The 21019-nt window shown below is 38.1% G+C and overlaps 1 protein-coding gene across 1 annotated transcript in view; it reads right to left on the minus strand.

Annotated features, from left to right (window-relative positions):
- Positions 1-19939, minus strand: part of LOC107036124 (amyloid-beta-like protein) — a gene marked incomplete at its 3' end in the record, with an annotated part of 135271 nt that extends 115332 nt beyond the window's left edge. The window contains exon 1 of the mRNA XM_015253865.1: positions 19431-19939. Coding sequence (XP_015109351.1) covers positions 19431-19496 — 66 coding nt within the window. The remainder of the gene's footprint in view (positions 1-19430) is intronic.
- Positions 19940-21019: the final 1080 nt, after the last annotated feature.

The following is a 21019-nucleotide window of genomic DNA, read 5'->3' on the forward strand; positions in this document are numbered from 1 at the left end:
GATAGTTTTGTAGTTATTGCCGAGTCCTCCGTCCACGACACTGTAGCTGTGCATTTGTTCCTTAGGAAAATTATAAATATTCTAAAAGAAAAATATTGTGTTGAGAAAATTTTCCACTTTTCTGATGGTGCTAGTTCTCAATATAAAAATCGAAAAAATTTCATTAATCTAGTTTATCATCAAGCGGACTTTGGTGTGGATGCTGAATGGCATTTTTTCGCAACCTCTCACGGAAAATCGCCCTGTGATGGGATTGGTGGCACTTTCAAGAGAGCCGCAGCACGCGCAAGTATCCAAAGGCCGTTTGATAATCAAATCACAACTCCACGCGAATTGTACGAATTCGCGAAAGAATCGATGACTTCCATTCAAACTATCTTTTGTACTGAGGAAGAACGTGCATTAGAAGAAGAGGCGTTGAAAATTCGATTTGAGAATGCTTCATCCATCGTTGGAACTCGTCAATTTCATTGCTATATACCGATTAAAGATACTCATAGTCTTAAATGTAAAATTCATTCTTTAGATGACGAATTTGTAATTCGAGATATTGTAAAGAAAAGTTAAGCGCAGTAATTCAATAAATCACATANTTAGGGACACATTAAAAATAAAATGACATCGATTGGTGTATGCGTTTATTGCACCCCTATTGACCGCGTAAAAACTTATAAAAATAAAAAATATATAAAATTCTTTCTCGAGAAATCATTCCCCACCCTCGTCATACATTAAGAAATAATAATAATAAAAAAAAATTGTTTGATTGTTTTTTATCATTTAATTTGTCTGGGAGGAGGTTTAAACTCGTGGCTACTGATGTGGCGTTGAGCGAGCGGCTACGGTGGGGACCGTACAGTCCGCCTCACAAACTATACCCATCTCCCGCTGAACTGCTCCCGCCAGCATCAGCCTCATTGTGATTGAAATACAAGTAATTTAATATTACTCCTCAGGATTCGTAATAGGTTCAACGAGAAAAAAAAATCAATACCGGCATGCGACTGGTGCCGCACTGACTGCCAAACTATTCATGACAATTATCAATAATAACAAAAACAAAATAATTAACATTTTTTAGGATGATTTTTAGTATTGATTGTGCCTTACCTACCAAACCCTAACGCAATCATCGCTGAAAAACCGATTTTGTTGACTTAAAGTATTACCCCCTAACGTAGGCTCGAACCCACGACCTCACGACTACTAAACCGACGCCCTAACCACTAGTCTACCGCGCAATTCGTAAAACCTCTACTTCAAATCGTCCATATTAATTCCATATCGGTTTTTTCGACTTGAATGTTTTATTAGTCAGTTGATAGAAATATTAAGTGATTCAACTATAGTTTAATTGGAAAATTAATTCAATAATGAATAATAATAATTATTACTATTAATTACAATAATAATTGTAATAATTAGGATTAATGTTGAATGACAATTCTTCTTCTTTTCGTAATAATTAGCGAGTAACATGTGACTTCAACACCTACAATGTCACCATTTTTTTACGATTACACCCTTAATATTTTACCCTCAAGTTTCCACCCTTACCATTCAACCCTCAGAATGTCAGCCTTATAATTTTGTCGTCCCTTTCCATTATTGGAATTTGACCCTTACAATTTTACTCTTCAGATTTTACCCTTATGATTCCACCCCTATGATTCCATTCTCATCATCTCACCCTNTGTTGAATGACGATTCTTCTTCTTTTCGTAATAATTAGCGAGTAACATGTGACTTCAACACCTACAATGTCACCATTTTTTTACGATTACACCCTTAACATTTTACCCTCAAGTTTCCACCCTTACCATTCAACCCTCAGAATGTCAGCCTTATAATTTTGTCGTCCCTTTCCATTATTGCGATTTGACCCTTACAATTTTACTCTTCAGATTTTACCCTTATGATTCCACCCCTATGATTCCATTCTCATCATCTCACCCTTACGACTTAACCTTTACAGTTACACCAACGGCTGGAGCCCAATGACCAAGCTCCGGGCCACCGCCGGCTGAGGCTTGGTTATCGAGCTCCGGCATGCCAATGTCCGGCCAAGGCTGGGCCAGATCTGTCAACCAAGGCTCGGTTACCTGCCCTTCCCCCGAGACTCAAGCCCTGGTCCCCAGTGATGGCCGAACCTCGGTCCAAGCCTGGGCGCCCAGACTTGGCAATCCCAGGCTTGTGCCAGACTTGGCCCGTTTCTCCAACACTGGCATTTCCTACGTGGGGAGCACCGGAAAAATTTGCCAGCCAGTGTCATAATTTTTCCCGTATTTCTCGTAAAAATTCATTGTCGCTTCGATTTTACCGTGGTGCACAAGAATTTTTCCCCGCATTTATCCGAAAGCAAAAAATTACTCGTGCAACAGTACTTTTTCCTACTCTTTGCGATAGATTTCACCTGGAAAAACCGTCTGAACCCACTTTACTGTGCGAGCACGGCAATTTTTCTCATATATTTCTCTCCGTGTACCAGATTTTTGACGTTTTTGTTAAGACCACTTTACTAGACCTAATCCAGGAAAAAAAATTCAAAATTTCTTGACACTTTTTAGAAATCCATTTGATTGTTTTCAAAATTTGTTACTCTGCTGTTCAATAGATATTGAAAAAGGAAAAATGAGCTTTGCAGCGATTCCTGCACATAGTCACGAATTTAGGGTTAATCGTGAAGAAAATGAAGAGTGAAGTTGATGGCAGTAACAATGAGGCGTCTTAACACGTGTTGTGCTCAATACTTTATATGCAATATTTAGTAGTAATACCTGATGGACTGACCGCGGAAAAAAAGCGGAAGTTACAAAAGATCGTAAGATTTAGGTGACTCTGAACGTATTAATCGACCATCCCCCGATAATTTTGAAACTCATCGGGTATTACTAGTAGATGTAGATGCAGATATATATATTGGATATTTTCCGATAGCTTTGTTGCAAACAAATGAGGATGCCAAATTTTGCAGGTTAAAAAATCCCGAGCGCTTGCGTGAGGGATTTTTCTGCAAAATTTAGCACGATCGTTTGGTTGCAGGGGAGCTTGAGGGAAATACCCGGTATAAAACTGTCGGGTAACCTTAAATACTGCGCTCTGATTGATCGAAATCTATTTAGCATAAACAATCAATCATAAATATCACAGTCAATACTCATCCGGTAAAAAAAACAGTTCTTGACTGACACCGTCGTTTTTCATAAAGAATATTACCATATAAAGCAAATGCGTGAATTTTCCATCTCAAATTCCAGAAATTTTCATCATGTTTAATTTACACTGAAATTTTAGGAAATTTTGTCATTGAAAAATCAAATATTCCATTGATTTTCTACTTAAATGATCTAAAATCAATAAAGTACTTGTTTTTTCAGTTCAACCATTCCGTGACAATTCGAAAAATCAGGAAAATTCAGGGATAAATTGAAAATTCATGTCATTTCGTTTCTGAATATTCAAGTTCCATTGGAAATTCAGTTAAGTTGTGAAATTTCCGCTTCACTCCCTTGAAAACTCATGGATTTCCATGAGTTCTAACTAAAACTCGAAATGTCACAGCAATTTTTCCCTTAAATCGGATTCAATATCGCTCTCATAAGAATTCCTACAATATTTTCCATGAAATTTCAAAAAAATTCTAAGAGTGTAAGCATTACCATATAACATAGTAAGCACTATCATGTGACATAGTGAACATTACCCTGTGACATAGTGAACATTACCATGTGACATGGTAATCATTACCATATCATATTAAGGATTACTATGTAGAGTCAGTTGAAAACTCTTTTACTACGTGGGCATAGCATTCTCTCCTATGGTCGTGGTAATTTTTACTATTTAATTCTCTCCATGTAGCGGATTTGAAATTAAAATGTGACATTCTTTTCGAAGATGGTCATAAAAAAGATGATGCATGGAATAATATACATATATCAGATATGGGTAAATAGTATTAATGAGTATTTAACATTTAAAATCAATGCTGTTGACATGGAAAAAATCGTCTATTATTCAAATGAGGCTCAAGGTTTAATAGTGTACAGTCATTAGCCGGGGAGGACAATAACGAAAATGAAAATAAACTTCGTGAACCTCTGGGAAAGGAGAATGGCAGCAACAGTACCGATACTCCCACCTTCCAATACTCCTTTAATGATGATGAACACATTTTCAATGATGACGCGTGGAAAAATCTCAGCTTGATTTAATCACAAATTCATCTTTTTTTTAGACGGGGCTATGAAAAAAAGGAAACATACACAGCTTTAATCGAAGAATGAAACTACAAAAGGAAATGTTATTCCTGAAACTCCTGAGGTGAGAAAGCCAACTGAAGAACCTAAATTACCATCAAAACCGTAGGAACTTTTTGGTATGACCTGACATAATTGAAGGAATCGTCGAGTGCGTGGATAAAACAATTATAATATTTTCAAGCCAAATGGATTCGCCCACCTAACTGTCCTCTGAGAGACACTGATGAGATCGAGGTTTCCTACAGACCATTGTTTTAGTTGGCGTGTTGCATCTCAGGTGCAATAGGATTGGGTGTATATGTGCAAGCCATGGTATAGCTCGTTCATATATTGTAGAAAAGTAATGACTGGGAATCGATTTACTCTATTATTGAAGATTCATCAATTTGACACTATCGAAATTGAGAAACTACAAAGAAGTTAACTAAACAAGCAGTGATTATATATGAACAATCTTTGTCAACTCTTTTCGTATGACTATAAAAAATGGAACCAAACTACCACTTTACTCGATCCCAATTGGCTAAGATTCGATGGACCTGAACCTGATCAAGCCTGATGTACGGAGAGAAAAATTCAATAAAAATTACAAAAAAAACGTAAAACTTACGTAAGCAGGTTACGTTTGAAACGTGGTCCGCGAGCCACGTAAAATTCAATAAAAAGTGTGAGTCGCTACGTAAATTCTACGATTTGTTCCGTAAAAATTAACCACCCGTCTGATGACACCGCTGTGGGGACAAGTCTTTCCATAATGTTTCCCCAACGATTAAGAAATTTTACGGAACGGAACCTACACATAACTCACCAGCTTCATAAAAATTTTTGAACTTTCAAGAATTTTTGATTTTGGAGGTATATTACGTGACAATTTGGTACTTTGTTCGGTGATGAACCTAAAAATTCACTGAATGTTTCAGATTTCTTTTCTTCCATTCGGATAAAAATTGCTGGAAAACGATTCCACATTGCGAATTACGTTAATTGTTCCGTAATTTTCGCTGAATATTTCTCTCCGTGTAGATACGGACTAAAGAAACACGTTCAGTTGTATTACTAATTATGATTAACTGAAAATGAAATTGTCAAGAATCATTTGTGACCTTATACCACTTCCGCCCCATCCCCCCTCGATCCAGTTATCACTGAATAGTCTACAATACTAATCTTAAATTCTGAATCTCGTATGGCCACTGTATGACTTGCTTCCATTTATGATTTTCAAATATTCGTAGACTTGACAATAAACAATATCTGCATCGAATTTTAATCGTAGACCCATTCATTCAACTCTCTCTTCCGCAACTATTCTTAGTTCATTTGATCCTCGAAATATCTGACTTGGTGTCAGACCCTTAACATGGCTGACACAAAAAAATGCTAAACGAAATTTAGCATCTGAAAAAGATAGTTCAATCCTTCTTAGGGTTGATTTAACCCCGGATACCCGAGTGGAAATTGCTTCAGGCCCACCTAAAGCACGATCAGAACTTGATCAGGTTGTTGTAAGGTTCGACTGATCCGGTGATTCCTGATGAGATCCTGACCAAGTTCTGATCCAGCAGATCGGATCCAAAAAACTACAGGTAGCTTCAGATCAAGTTCTGATCAGGTAGACATGATCAGATGATGCCTGATGAGAACCTGACCAAGTTCTGATGCAGCAGATCGGATTCGAAAAACTACAGGCGAGTTCAGATAAAGTTCTAATCAGGTAGACATGATCAGATGATGTCTGATGAGAACCTGACCAAGTTCTGATCCAGCAGATCGGATCCAAAAAACTACAGGTAGCTTCAGATCAAGTTCTGATCAGGTAGACATGATCAGATGATGCCTGATGAGAACCTGACCAAGTTCTGATGCAGCAGATCGGATTCGAAAAACTACAGGCGAGTTCAGATAAAGTTCTAATCAGGTAGACATGATCAGATGATGTCTGATGAGAACCTGACCAATTCTGATCCAGAAGATCGGATCCGAAAAACTACAGGCGGGTTCAGATCAAGTTCTGATCAGGTTAGACATGATCAGATGATGCTTGATGAGAACCTGACCAAATTTTGATCCAGTAGATCGGATCCGAAAAACTGCAGGATGATTCAGATCAAGTTCTGATCAGGTAGGCACGATCTCACCCTGAGGTCGGCTGCCTGACCCCAATTTGATCAAATTCGGATTTGATGTCTTTGATCGGCATTTGCACGGGGTCAATTGAAGAGAAAATGATCAGATTCAGATCTGGTCCACCTGACATTAATTTTAATAAGTTTTTCGGATAATTTAATTAACTATTATTATACTACTCAAATTAAGTTTCATCAACCATTATCAATAATTATTTTCAATCTTTAAAAAGCATCATTATACTATAGATAAAATAAATTGAATTAAATTAATTTAATTTAATGAATTTAATTTAATTAATCAATTTAATTAACAGCCAGCCCTTCTCAGATGTACAGAAGGGAGGAATGATGATGCCGTAAATACGTATTAGAGGAGTATCAAACTTACACGCAAATGATCTTGAGAAAAAAAATCACCAAATGTCTATTTATTTATTAGTGTTATACTTATTATCATTATTATTATTCATTAATGAAATAAATAAAAATTTAATTCAACATATTTTATCTCTGAGAATACACACGCACATCCGCGAGATCAGGAATAATCGTAAATTCAACGATTACCCCGATACAAATTATATAGGCAATGTACAGTTTACTCAATAGTAATAGCGCGATAGCGTAGTAGTTAGGGCATAGGATTAGCAATCATAGGGTCCCTGGTTTGATCCCCAGCATCGGTAAAAAAATAATAAGCTTTTTCAGAGGTAATAATAGTAGAGATTCATTTAAAGAGGCAGCCTACGGTGAAAGAATTGAATTATCTTTTGTTTTGCATTAATTATGACTGATAATTGTTATTGATACTGACAGACAGGTCATCCGGTTTTCATACAGTTGACTTGATCAAGTTCGGATCCATTCGTCCTGATCAAATCCGGATTGGTCAGAGGCGTAACATGTCTAATCAAGACCGGATCCGTCAACTTGATCAATACCTGATCAGTGGGCAGGTCTAACCTGATCCCAACTTGATCAAGACCTGACCGGAATTTCCACTCGGGTAGGAGGAATACCCGTAAAAGGTAGAATATACTCAATTTGGGCGTAAATTACACGCTATTTAAGGATAATTTGCATCTGAGAGTTCGATTTAAATAACCCAATTTTATGGTTCAGTCACACCAGGAATAAGGGTGTCAGGAAATAAGGGTTGAATTTATGATGATTAATTTATAATGACATTAATAGTTAAGAAGCCCCGTTAACAGCAACTAAGTTGTTCTATTAATATACAGTATCACACACAAAAAATATAATATTATTTCTTACTATGTGAACATAGTAATCGAGGGCTCGCCACACTCAAAATGTACTGTTGAACATAGTAAAAACTGTGAGTCGGTATAGTAGAAAGTGGTAGAATAAAAGTAAAATTTAATTTGTCCCGAGTAAAAATTCGGTCAAGATAAATCAAATTTTAAAGTTTTTCCGGTATGGTCCTCGATTACTATGTTCACATTGTAATTTTTAATTTTATATTATCTCCGTGCATCGAGAAGGTGTATTTTAATTGAATGAACTTCACTTGAATCAACCAAATGGCTTCATTCGAATAGCTGGTAGTGAACTTATTATTCAAACTTGAATTTGGTTTTTGTTTGCGCTTCCATCTATATCATATAAACAATTTCTTAGATATATGAACAAATTTTCAATTCAGCCAAACGAAGAGTCCATTAGTTGAAAATGAAACAATTTTTTTATTCATGTCAAAAATGTCGTTGTTAGAAATGAAGAAACTTATTTACTTGTTTCAAGAAAGAGGATTTAATTACATCAAATAAATAATTTATAAATTTCGAATAAAATTTTTATTAAATTCAAGGAAACAATTTTTTCATCACGCTGTGACGAAAAGTGAACTTCGGCTCGTGATATAAACCTCCCACTCGCCAAAAAACACTTTTTTGCACTCGTTACGAAATATAGTATTTTATTTTAAATAAGTCATTCATTGAAATGAAATGAACGATTCATTAATTTCAAATGAAGAGTTTTTTTAGGTGAAGAAAATCATTTTCGTATATTTTCTGACATAAATTCGAAGTGTGTTTCAACAATATTGGCAGGTCATATGAAATAAGGTCGTATTACCCATGTTGGTGTTTCCGGCTAATTAATGGGAAGGAGGAAGGGGAAGGCATAGGGTAAAATAAACCGCAAATTTTCTGTTTATTTTTTTATTATTCTTGCATTACTAATCCAAATTTTTTTTCTTCTCGTATACCCTTTCGGGTCTTTACGATTAGTTCCCTTCCCACCCCCCAACCCCATGTACCGCATTCGCCGAAGGACAAGAGAAAACCTTATTTGAGGGAAAAACCTGCCCAGGTACAGTCGTCTCTTGCGAGACTCCCGCTCGACAATGAAACCGTGAGATTTAGAGTGTCACAAATTTTGGCCCCCCCAACCGGGAATCGAACCCGGGTCTCCCGCATGCCAATCCCACACTCCAACCACACAGCCACCGCCGTCGGTATAACTAATTCATATAATTTGTAAATCATTAGAACTAAATCAATTTCCATCATGTTCAAAGAAAACATTTATTTAATTCAAGTGTAGAAATTTTCTTGGAGCCGGTTGCACCCAGCCCTGTTAGCTAAATAAATCGTCAGATCAAATTCATGTCTGAAGTAAATCCCTTTGGGACTAATTAACCCCAACGAAGGTAAATTCACACTTCAAAAGGGTTGAATTAACCCCAATGAAGGTTAATTTACACTTGAAAAGAGTTAATTTAACCCCACAGTTAGTGTCGTTTCCACGCACTTATGTTTCATTTTACCTATCAGTGGGCTCAATTTAACCTTTGGAGCTAGTGCTTCATATATCTAGGCTGCGCCCAGATTGAGCTCAGGGTGATCAAGTACCAGTCTGATTAGCTTCAATTCGAAGTGCCCTGCCCAAATGGCGTTTCAGGCAACCAAGTCAAAATTGTATCAGAATGCCACCTGGCTTCAGAAAGAGCCCTACTAAGAGATGGGGGATGGCCCAGGATACACCGATGATAGTCCATTATTGGCCAGCGTCGGGTCTACACGGAGGGAAATATTCAGTAAAAATTACGTATCTTTTCCGTAATTCCGGAGCGAAATGTGGTTGTCGGAAATTTTACGGAACTGTCACGTAATTTTTTACCTAAAATCACGGAATTTTTCCAGAGCGGTCCGTGATTTTTACCTGAATCTCCTATGAAAAATTACGATACCATCATTTAAATTTTCTGAGTCGATTCCGTAATCGGCAATTGACAATTTTTTACTATTCTGCTTGATAAGGGGAAAATTACCGAACGACAGACAATTATTCAGCTATGATAGCTCAAGACTTTCAAAATTATCGGATATTTTCCGAATGATTTGTTGCATAGCTACGAGAGAGATCAGTTTTGCAGATTAAAATCTCGATCGTTGATATGCAGGAAAACTTGAGGGAAATATCCGATGAATTTTGAAGGCCGAGAGGTATTCGGAGGACAATTTCTTCAATTCTGATTTTGGCCGATCAGGGTGTGGTGTTCAGGGTTACGGGACACATTTCACCAAAATGTGAGGAATATCTGTCAAATTCGTAGAAAACAATTGATAGGCTACAGGGAAATTATCAGACTGATAATTTCCCTGCAGCCGGGGAAATTAATCAGTGTGAAAGGTGTCACGTGATCCCGAATACCGCACCCTGATTGGTTAAAATCAGAATTGAGGAAATTGTCAGTTGAATTTCGTGTAGGCTATACAAAACAACGTCGGATAGTGTAATTCTATTGGCTGAAATTTTGATTGCAGAAATAACCCTATAATTTTGTCTCCCCTTCTCGTTGTTACAATTCAACCCTTAGAATTTTAGTCTTCAGATCTTACTCTTATGATTCTATCCTCATCATCTTACCCTGACGATTTAGACCCTCACAATTACACTAACGGCTAGAGCGCAATAGTGATGCCGCGAGACATTTCAACAGACATCACGAGAAAATACTTTAGAAGAGATTGCCTCGGTCTCAGTGAACACGGCAATTTTTGATCTCGTCTCAGTCTAGAAATACGCAGTATCGACTCCTCTCGTGATGACTTCGAGTTAATTTATCTCATCTCGGTTTCGCATTTTTTTATATGTAGAAAACTGAGACGAGACAAACCGAGACAAAATCGAGATTGTACGTTAAAAAACACGAAAAACTTGAGACCGAGAAGAGATAAATTGACTCGGAATCATCGCGAAAGGAGTCCATACTGCGTATTTCGAGACTGAGACGAGAACAAAGATTTTCATGTTCATTGAGACCGAGATCATCTCTCCAAAGTTTTGTCTCGTAAAGTGTCTCGTGGCATCACTAGAGCTCGATGACCAAATTCCGGGCTACCGCTGGCTGGCACTTGGTTATCGAACTCCGGCATGCCAATATTCGGCCCAAGGCTAAACCAGATCTGTTGACCAACGATCGGTTACCAGTTCCTCCCCCCGGACTCAAGCCCTGATCCCCAGGGACCTTGTGCGTCAAGACTTGGCAAGCCCAGGATTGTCCCACACTTGGCCCGTTTATCCAGCATTGGTATGTTCTATATGAGGTATACGATGGCATCGTACGAAAAAATTCGTGGCACAAAGGGTACGACTCATCACAGTGAACGATAAAGCTTTATATTCACGGAAAGAAATTTATTCCCTGCTTCATGTGGGATTGCAGGAGCATACTTTCCCACAAACTATTCCCATATAGTGCTGGAGCATACGTTCGGATAAATATATAGTATACATTCCAAGTAATTCGATAACTTGAGGAGTGTGGATGTGATTAATTGTGTAGTTTCACGAACTGCTTGCACTCATTGCTGCGATATTTATCTCGTCGTCTCTACCAACAGTGGACAATTAGATCCTGGTCCATTCTTCATCTCCCACCAGAGTATAATATTATAAAGGTTTTAAGTGGCAGTCATACATATGCGGTATATTTGATAATGAGTAATATTGCTCATTAGTCAAATGAATTGACGATTGATTGAGTAAAGTGCGCAGATACATGAGCTGGCTTATGACAAAATATACGGCCATCCGTATGAAAAGGGACCACTTTATCGTTATTGAGTTAAGTACGCTCCAATAATGATGATAACATTCCGCACATTTAAAGCTGCAAATATCATGGCAACTGAAATCGACAAAGTGGGCTCTTTTTGCGCGAACATCGACATATTTCCCGGCAGGGAAAAATGAACGGGCCGGGTTGCCGTAATGCGGGGCCCGTTCCTCAGCCGGGATCGCGCAGGACCTGGTTAAAACCTGGGACCATAACATGGAGCCAGGTCTGGTTGGTTGCCAGTCGTTGGGAAAGTTCAATTAATCTTTACTTAATTACATGAACATGATATGTGATTAAAATAAAAGTGATTCAATACTACTCCTGGGCATTCGTGACAGGTTCAAGGAGAAAAGAAATCAATACCGGCATGCGACTAGCAGGGGGCTGACTACCACACTATTCATAACAATTATCAATAATAACAAAACCAAAATAATTATTACTCTAAGCATGATTCTCTGATAATTATTCTCTAAGTATGCGTAAGTTCGTTGCCTCACATGCAAAAAGTTCCGAGTTCAAATCCCGGCCGGGTAGTATGGTGCCATCTAACTATTTAATGTCTTGATCATCATCATCGCAGTATATCCTAACCGGGTCGAAGCGATGTAAAATAACGATAAAAAAAAATTATTGATAATTACCAGATACCCTTCACTTATTCCATAACCTCTCCCTTATCTCCACGTGACTGAACAAAAACAATAGGACCTGACAGGAGCTCGCCCCTATGCTTTTAAAAGAGCAAAGTTTGACGCAAGCGGGCGAGGTCACCCCGGAACGTCCTACAGAGTAAAGTTCAATACACGCGGGCGACGCTCGCCCACCCACTGTCGCCCCGACAGGTAGTCGCCCCGCTAGACAAAATTGCTACTAGGGCCTTGGTCCCCTGGGACGACTGAACGTCGGACCAAGCTTGGGTGCCAAGGCTTGGCAATCCCAGACTTGTGCCGCACTTGGCCCGTTTATCCAACACTGCCATTTCCTACCTTGGTAGAGTGAAGAAATACGAAATCATATCCAGTAGAGTCAATGCAAAACACTCATCATCGCACTTTATGGACTATAAAGTTGGCGAGTTTACGTTTTGCTATCCGCGATTTACACTTAACATCAATACGTCTGGTGTCGTTTTTTCGTAATGAAAACTGCCATTTAGGCTTAGAAAAAATATTTAACACTGAAAATAAAAACGTAAATAACGTATAAATGAAGCCCCTTCTACGTGTCATATATAAGCCTATTTCACGTTTAGCAATTTGTAAATTACGATTTTAATAGAAACGTCTATTATGATTTACTCATGCGTAATTTACAAAAAACATCGTATTTTACGCTAGAAATCACTTTTTTTTTCAAGTGATGATTCATTTTTAGGATATGAGGTTCGAAAAAGATTATCAGAATATAAGGGTCAACGGGTGAGGATCAGAAAATATAGGTCAGGAATTGATGGTACGAATATAAGGTGCAAAAAGTGAGAATTAGGTTGTAACGTTTCCAATTATCGGGAGGCCACATAAAGCTACAGTTTAAAATTTTTTTTCATCTTTTATTAAAATGGCAAATTATGTTTGTTGAGAACCAGTCGATGTAATTTTAATTAGAGAGGGCATCGACTCTCCTCAGTGTAATATTTCCAAAATGACGGTTAGCTCAGGAGTTTTGAGTAGACCCTAATTGTTACAAGGGGGAGGGGGATTGTTATCCCCACTCTAGGATTCTCCTCCACTCTCACACAAAGAAAAACACATTTTTAGATATAAAAATAAAGAAAATATAATCTCATAAAAGAAAAATATAGAATATTTACAAGTGAAATGATGGTTGAAGGCTTTGAGACCTCAACAAAAGCAAAGAGAGAATTCTTACAGGGCAAATGAATTGATAATCATTTGAAAACCAATAATTTACATCGAATTATAAGATCTCGAAATTGTAAGTGTAAATTCGACTTGAGGTTGTAACAAAATTAATCGACAATCAAATCAACTCCGATATCAATGATCAGATTTATCAAAGTAATCATGAAAAATCTCAAAATCAATCTAAGGGATCGACTCTAACACCCTCAGTTCATAGAGACGCCAAGATAGACGCTAGAAAAAGAGAGGCCACAACAATACTATATTTCTCTTATTTTACTCGAAATTAATGATAATTCGGCTCTGCCCACCTGATTATTTGCGAGAAACCACCTTCCGCCAGACTGGACAGGGACCGGGACAGCAAATAGACTAAATATTATGATGAAAATGACAAATAATTGTGCTGATCTAGCTGACACGTCTATACTGCGCGACAGCTAGGAGAAGACTCTGCACGTTCGGACAGGCTCATTAAGGATGCTGGTTCGAGTCCGAATTGGAGGAGGAATCCCCCCTCACCTGTTTTAAAATGACAAATCTGATTGGATATCGAAGTTTTAACAAATATTTTGATTGGAGAATATTCTCAATATGAAATTTTATGGATTTTATCCTCAAATTAAATTCCGAAAGTTTTTGTTAAAAAATAGAAAATATGATGATGCTCGGATATCCCTCGCTGGTGTCCTGCAGGTTTGACTGGACAGGAGGGGGAAAATCCTTTTCTTCGGTCATCCTTCACGTCAGGGTATCGCTGCTCCATGGTTGATGAGATTGGATCCTGGGTTGGAGACACCTTGTGCTCCCATTTGAAATGCGTGGGCCTCGTAGAGGAACGCCCTCGTCCAATCCTCTCTTCTAATAGGTTGGACGGACTGGTCTGGATGTTATTTGGCCCCAAGAGATTTTTCTCAGGACCTCCTCTTCTCGACCTAGTCCGCCGCCGTGGAGTTGTAAACGTTGGAGATGATAAGAATATTAGCATTGGGAAAGAAATTACAATTCTTCCTTTCCCGATTCTCAGGGGATGAGAGAGATCTCCTAGAGGCTTGTTAAATTTCAATGCCTTTGAAGAAGGTCTTAGTTCAAGGAAAAATCGAAAATTTGATAAACAAAAAAAATAAATTTCGGGTTGACGACCCGAGTGGAAATTCTGTTCAGGTCTTGATCAGAAACTGATCAAGTCCGATCCGGAATTCTGATCAGGCGTGTTACGCCTCTGCCTTAGGTTTTTCCAATAGGGGACCCGTGTCGTCACAAGGTAATGAGGGGCAAAAGGGAGGGTGAAAATGTGAAGGTGAAAAAATGAGATCTGCTGATCAGGAAATAAGAACTTTCTGACCCTCACTTTTTGACCCTAATTTTCTAAACCTTATTGCAAACCCTTTTTCTCTAACCCTCACTTTCAGATGCTCAATTTGTTACCTCTGTATTCCTCCCTTTTGGCTGTTATATTCTGATGCTTATTATTCGACGCTTATATCTTAACCCTTATTTTCTGACCCTTACTGTCTTTATATTCTGACTTTTCATTTTTTACCCTTATATTCTGATCCTCATTTTTGGACTTTAACATTCTGACCCTCCCTATTCGTTCTAAGAATTATGTAATTTGATCGAAAATTCGTCTTTGATTACGGATAAATGAACGTAAAATGCGGAAAAAATCATAATTTACGAATACGAAATCGTGAATTCCATTTATATAATCGTAATTTACGGCGATTTTGAGCGTAATTTATGCATTAATTTCAAGCGTAAAACACGCTTCAGAAAGCATTAAAGGGGACTTCTTCAACGCAATTTACGTTTAGATTTTCTGTGTATAGTACTCGGAGTGTCATAAGTCCGCGTCCGGTCCGGGGTATAAAAATTTTAGAATAGAATTTTAGAATAAGAATTTATAGGGCTACATGTGCCATGCATAGGGGGATATGCAGGGGATAATGCAAATACCTAAGAGAGCAATGATATCTATATTTTTTAAATTAGTTTTCCATTGGAAAGAGCTTTACAGTCGAAATTCACTTTTTGGCATATAACACGGCCTCCTAGCTTTCTCGAATTCTTTCTTCCTGGAAACTAAAAAGTTGGTTTTTGTTCGATTAGGGGTTGCAAAAAAAATTCCCCTTCATTAATTTAACCGTTAAATTAATCAAGTCATGGTTCCGGTTTCGGTTAGCAACAAACAATTACAACGATGGAAAATGATAAGACTCAATTCAGAAATTGCATAAGTAGAAAATTCAAAAATTAATTTTGTGCAATTTTTTAGTTTGAATATCATCAGTTTTTTACCATCATAATTGTTTATTGTTGACCGAATCGTAGCCCACAAAAACGTCATTAATTTGAGAGATGGCAGTCAGAAACGTTAGTTTCTTTTATTTCATCCGTGAATCTTCGAAAGAAAATCTTACACACCAATCTCGGAAACCAGTGTATCCACACAGATAAAAAAGATTAGTTATTGTCAACGAATGGATTTGGTTGGATCTCAATAGTTAACAAATGCATATTTGCGGAGCCTTGTTTGACTCGACTTTCACCTTTCAAGTGAACCATTCGCTAACTGTTAATGAATATTCATGTAGTCATATTCAACTCTACCATTAGATAATAATTAACGAATCTCGTTTGGAATAAATAAGTCATTATATCAGAGCATTGACGTTTTCTGGTGAATTACCGTAAGATTTCAAATGCCTCCTATGTGTATACTCATAGAGGAAACTCACTAGAAGTCTAATGCAACATAACCATCGATGGGTACCCCGGTAAATTATGCATGGTAGGAATTACCATTGTTGACGATGGGAACAAGCTTGTAGAAACCCTGGGTTCTCGAAGCGCAGAGGCTCAAGCCTCAGCCAACCCTGTTCTCATTGTCGATATTAGGCAGAAATTCACAGGGTCATCTACGAGGGTCAATTCAGGCCTAGTCGAGCCCTTGAGTATTAAGAATATTATTAAAAATTCCTCAATTATAAAGTCCACCTTTCATTGACTTCCCTAATTCTTGCACTAATGACCATCACTTGACGATGGTGAAAACTTTGTTGTTCCTTCTACAAAGATAATCATAAATATCCGTCACGAGGTTGCATAATTATCATCATGATTATAATGATCCTCATCTGTAATTAATTGATTAATGGATTCTGACCTCATTAATACGTCGAATCTATTCTTTTATTCAATTCCTCATCATTTTATTCATGGATAAACAGAAGAACAGCACGTTGTATTTTTATACTCGAGAAAAATATCTCGTCGTAAGAATTTTCAGATGGTCTAGTGGTAACGCGCTGGACTACGGATTAGAGTCGAATCCTCCGAGTAACAGCAATTTTTCGAATGTTCAATTTTATTGTATTCCAGTTACAGGTGTGCGGATAATGTTTAAGTACAAGTAATTAATAAAAAATAATAATGATAATATTTTTTTAAATCCATTGTTAATTAATCAATCATCACAATTAACGCTTATCGGGTTATCGACCGTTACTAACGGTCCTACCTCAGTCTTTTTTATGGAGTTCTTGAAATCGATAGAGAGGCTGATGAAAGAATCCGACATCATTCAAAGTGACTATAAATAATAATATAATTAGTTAGAAAGAAGCGCGATTAGTGATGCCGCGAGAGACTTCACGAGACAATACTTTGGGGAGATCATGTCGGTCTCAATGAACATGGAAATCCTTGGTCTCTTCTAAGACTCAAAATACGCATAGTATCGACTCCTCTCGTGATGACTCCGCGTCAATTTATCTCATCTCGGTCTCAAGTTTTCCGTGTTTTTAATGTAAAATCTCAGTGTTTGTCGTAGTTGGCTTCGTCTCCGTTTTCTACATATACAAAACGCAAAAAACTGGCAACCGAGATGAGATAAATTAACTCGGAGTCATCACGATAGGAGTCGATACTGCGTGTTTCGAGACTCAGACGAGACAAAAATTTCCGTATTCACTGAGACCGGGACAATCCCCCCAAAGCATTGTCTCGTGAAGTCTTTCGTGCCACTACTAAGCGCGATTGAGCCTTTAAAATTTCTTAATTCAATGCTTGTATCAGGGCTTGGCATTAACCCTTGTTCGAGTCTTAGAAATTAAACCCCAATTCAGATTATCATTTTGGGCCTGAATGAGGACTGATTCAAGCTTGGGCTCCAGGTCTGCACAGATGAGAAACGAATTCCAGAGAAATTACTGTGGTAGCACGGTAAAATAGGTTCATTTTGGATTTCAATTTGAAAAATTCTTGTACTCCACAGAAAATTTTCCGGAAAGGGCACGGTAATTTTTCCGGATCCGTCCAGACAAACCTATTTTACCCTGCTGGCACAGTAATTTTTCTGGAATTTTTTTCTCCGTTTGATTGAGAATTTTCGAGCCTTGGTTGAGCGCTTGATAAGCTTTGTTTCCATCGTCAATTCCTACCTAGGTAGTCATGCCGCGAGACGCAAGAGAAACGAGACGAGACGAGACAAACGAGATGAGAGACATGACGAGACGAGACGAGAAGAGTCATTCGAGACAATGACAGAAACGAGACGAGACAAGAAGAGCCGGTCGAGAACGAGAGAAACGAGAGGCGAGACTGTGTATTTTTTTCCGTGCAAATTGGATTATAGAGACGAGATAACGCGAGACGAGTCGAGACGAGAGAATCTGAATTCTCGACGAGTCGAGAAAAGAAATTGCTCTCGTATTTCGATACGAGACGAGACGAGAAGATGCCGTTTCTCGTTTCGTCTCGTCTCGCGGCATCAATGTACCTGGGTAACCAGCACTTGGCCCAAACCTACCAGCTAAGCCTACTTCAGTGTTGATATTCGAGACTCCACCTGAATTCAGCCCGAATTTGGTAACCAAACGCCGCAGTGCGGGCAAAATAGTACCATCATACGCGAAGTCAAACTCGCTCGATAGTGATTTTCCCTCCTCGGTAATTACGATCATTACTCTAAAAAGTTTTTCTCGCTGAGGTGTCAACACAAGAAGAAACCCATACGTACAAGTGTTGTATATCAACCTAGGATCTTCACACCCTCATTTACACGTATTCAAACCAATGGCATAATCCTATCGAATCGCTAATACCTGGTGTGCATGTATAACCGATGCCATTCTCGAGTACGCTCAAACGATTAATTATCACGAGCTTAACAAGCCAGTTTGGCTCGTGAGGTGTCGGAGGAGCTTTGAAAAGTTTTATCCTTCCCCACTCCCTGAACCGCTCGCAACTTTTCTAAAGACCCCCATTCGGGCCATTCTTCCTAGGATTATTTTAATATCGAATAATCTTGAATAGCCGAAAGGGGGATCGACAATCCTCGGCAGAAAGCTTCAGATGATAGAGGATTGAAAGGTTGGGTCCTTAGATGAAGAATTCATTTAAAAAAAACCTCCATTAAATTCTTTTCCTCTGTTTCTGTTCTCTCCCTCCCCCAACTTCCGCTCTTATAGAGTGACTTTCTCATTCAACTCAGACCAACCAATTTGAAATTGAAATCATCCAGCAGATGGCCATCTGGCGAACCGAGGAATCGAGGAACATGAATTTTTTTTAAATCGATGATGAATCTTTTTTTTTCATTTCTCATTCATTTTCAATTGTATAGTAAAACTCAACTACATTCTTTTTTAAACGCTTATGCGCAGTTCCGATGTTATGGATGACTGAAACGTCACTGCAGAACGAGCCCTACAGTCGAAGGTACACACGTCAATGATTGGTTTATATATTCACAACTCTATGGAGAACTGTCAAAGAGATAAAATAATGCATTTTTTCGCAATAAACAACAAGAATCCCCAAAGATATTGCCGAATATTGCGTATAATTGTGTCTACACCCCACCCCTCAACCCTTGGGGCACTCAATTATGAACATGATAGTTATTGATTTCAGTCTCGAAAAGTTGATGACATTTCATCCATCCCTTTCAAAATCTCAGTCAATCGAAAAATTACCAGACAACCGCTCCTGTCCATTCCAATCAATAAACTCTCTACCTGCTGAACATCTATTTTTTTTCAAGTGAATTCATCAAAATCTGAAACGAGTCACTCACCTGCGCCTGACATGTTAGCATTCCAAATACGAATAGTAGTGCGTTGAGCATAATTGTGCTTCTCATATTCCCAATAAAAAATTGAATTTTTTTCACTCAATGATATTTGCCGAAAAAAAAAATCGCAAACACGGGACACTGGAGTGCCCTTTCACTCCGGTGGGCGTTACTTCACCAAACTTTTTTTTCTTATTCTGGTTGTCTCAATGAAAACTATCGGATACGATGGAAACGTCAATAACTAAGAATAAAAAAATCACTGTAAAGCACAATTAACTAGCACCGAGCGCTATGAGAAAAGAAAAACAAAAATCAAATCGAATAATGTTTTAAACTATGTTCGGTAGACTTTTATTATACGTATTTATTATACGTTACTATCGAAAACGTTAATTTCCTGTATTAAGCAGACGACGAAACGGGTCGCCTTAACGATCGCCGCGTTGACACTACTGGTATGGTGCTCCTCTGCATTCGCTGGGTGGGTCGCTCGATTTACAGTTCATAGATGGGGAAAGGTGAAACGTGGGGTGCGGGTAACGTTCAAGATGGCGTACAACAATCTACAGTGTGGTTCGGCTGAAGCCAGCATTCTGTAGAGGGGACTCTACAGGAGCTAGTTTCACCAATCGTTGGATCTTCTGGATGGCATGACGGGGGCGGCTGCGTCATGCACCTGCGCAGTTTGATTAGTCGATAACATCGCGGGAAGTCTCATGTTTTGAATAACAAAAGGATTGTTGTTTCCAGTTCTTCCCCCTTACATCATCAGGGATTCCATCAATGATCAGGCACGAATTGGTCCTCAAAATTTTCCATGTTTCCGATTTCTTAACACGCTGTGATGCACATTTTTTTACGAAGTTGCTATTGACTTTTGAAATTAAATCATTTTTACCAAACAGGAGCGAAAATTAGTTTTGCCGTGGAAGAAACTAATATAGTTCCTATCAGAGCTAATGTCTTGACAACTTATCAGCATCAAAATCTCAAACATTGAAGATATCCTGATAGGTCCATGACTGTTTAACATAAAACAATTTCAACACAAAACAAATTCTGCATATAACCAATTCAACAATAAACTAATCAACAGACAGCAAATAATGTAACTTTTTTCTCTATGCACCATCTCGTCTTATATCAATTTGTCCAGAATTTCCATTTACAATCCGTTGATCGCGCCGTAAGCACCGCGCCGCACCAGCATTCATCGACATAATTATAAATTTGAAAGATCTAGGAAAAATCTGAAAAGAATCAAGAGGGATCTAGATCATATACTTGGAGAAGTCCCATGAGATTATCTTTCAAGCTCAAAGTTTCCATGTTTTTCAGAAAATTTACCTTATACTGGTACACGGTTCGGAGTTTCAGAATAAAAATTTGACAATCTAACTACTTATGAGATTTTTGACGGATATATTCTCTGTTAGGGTTTCTAAACACTACAAAATGAGATGTCAATTTTTTTGAAATTTTTCTGAGGCTTTACTGCAGTGTAATTTAAAAAAAAGGAAAAAGTGCAGCACGGCGCTCATAGCGCAACCAACGAAGTGTTAAAAAAATAAATTCAAAAACTAAAAGAC

This window comes from Diachasma alloeum, unplaced genomic scaffold (genome assembly GCF_001412515.2).
Source record: "Diachasma alloeum isolate Michigan unplaced genomic scaffold, Dall2.0 Dall_scaffold_00206, whole genome shotgun sequence".
NCBI lineage: Eukaryota > Metazoa > Arthropoda > Insecta > Hymenoptera > Braconidae > Diachasma > Diachasma alloeum.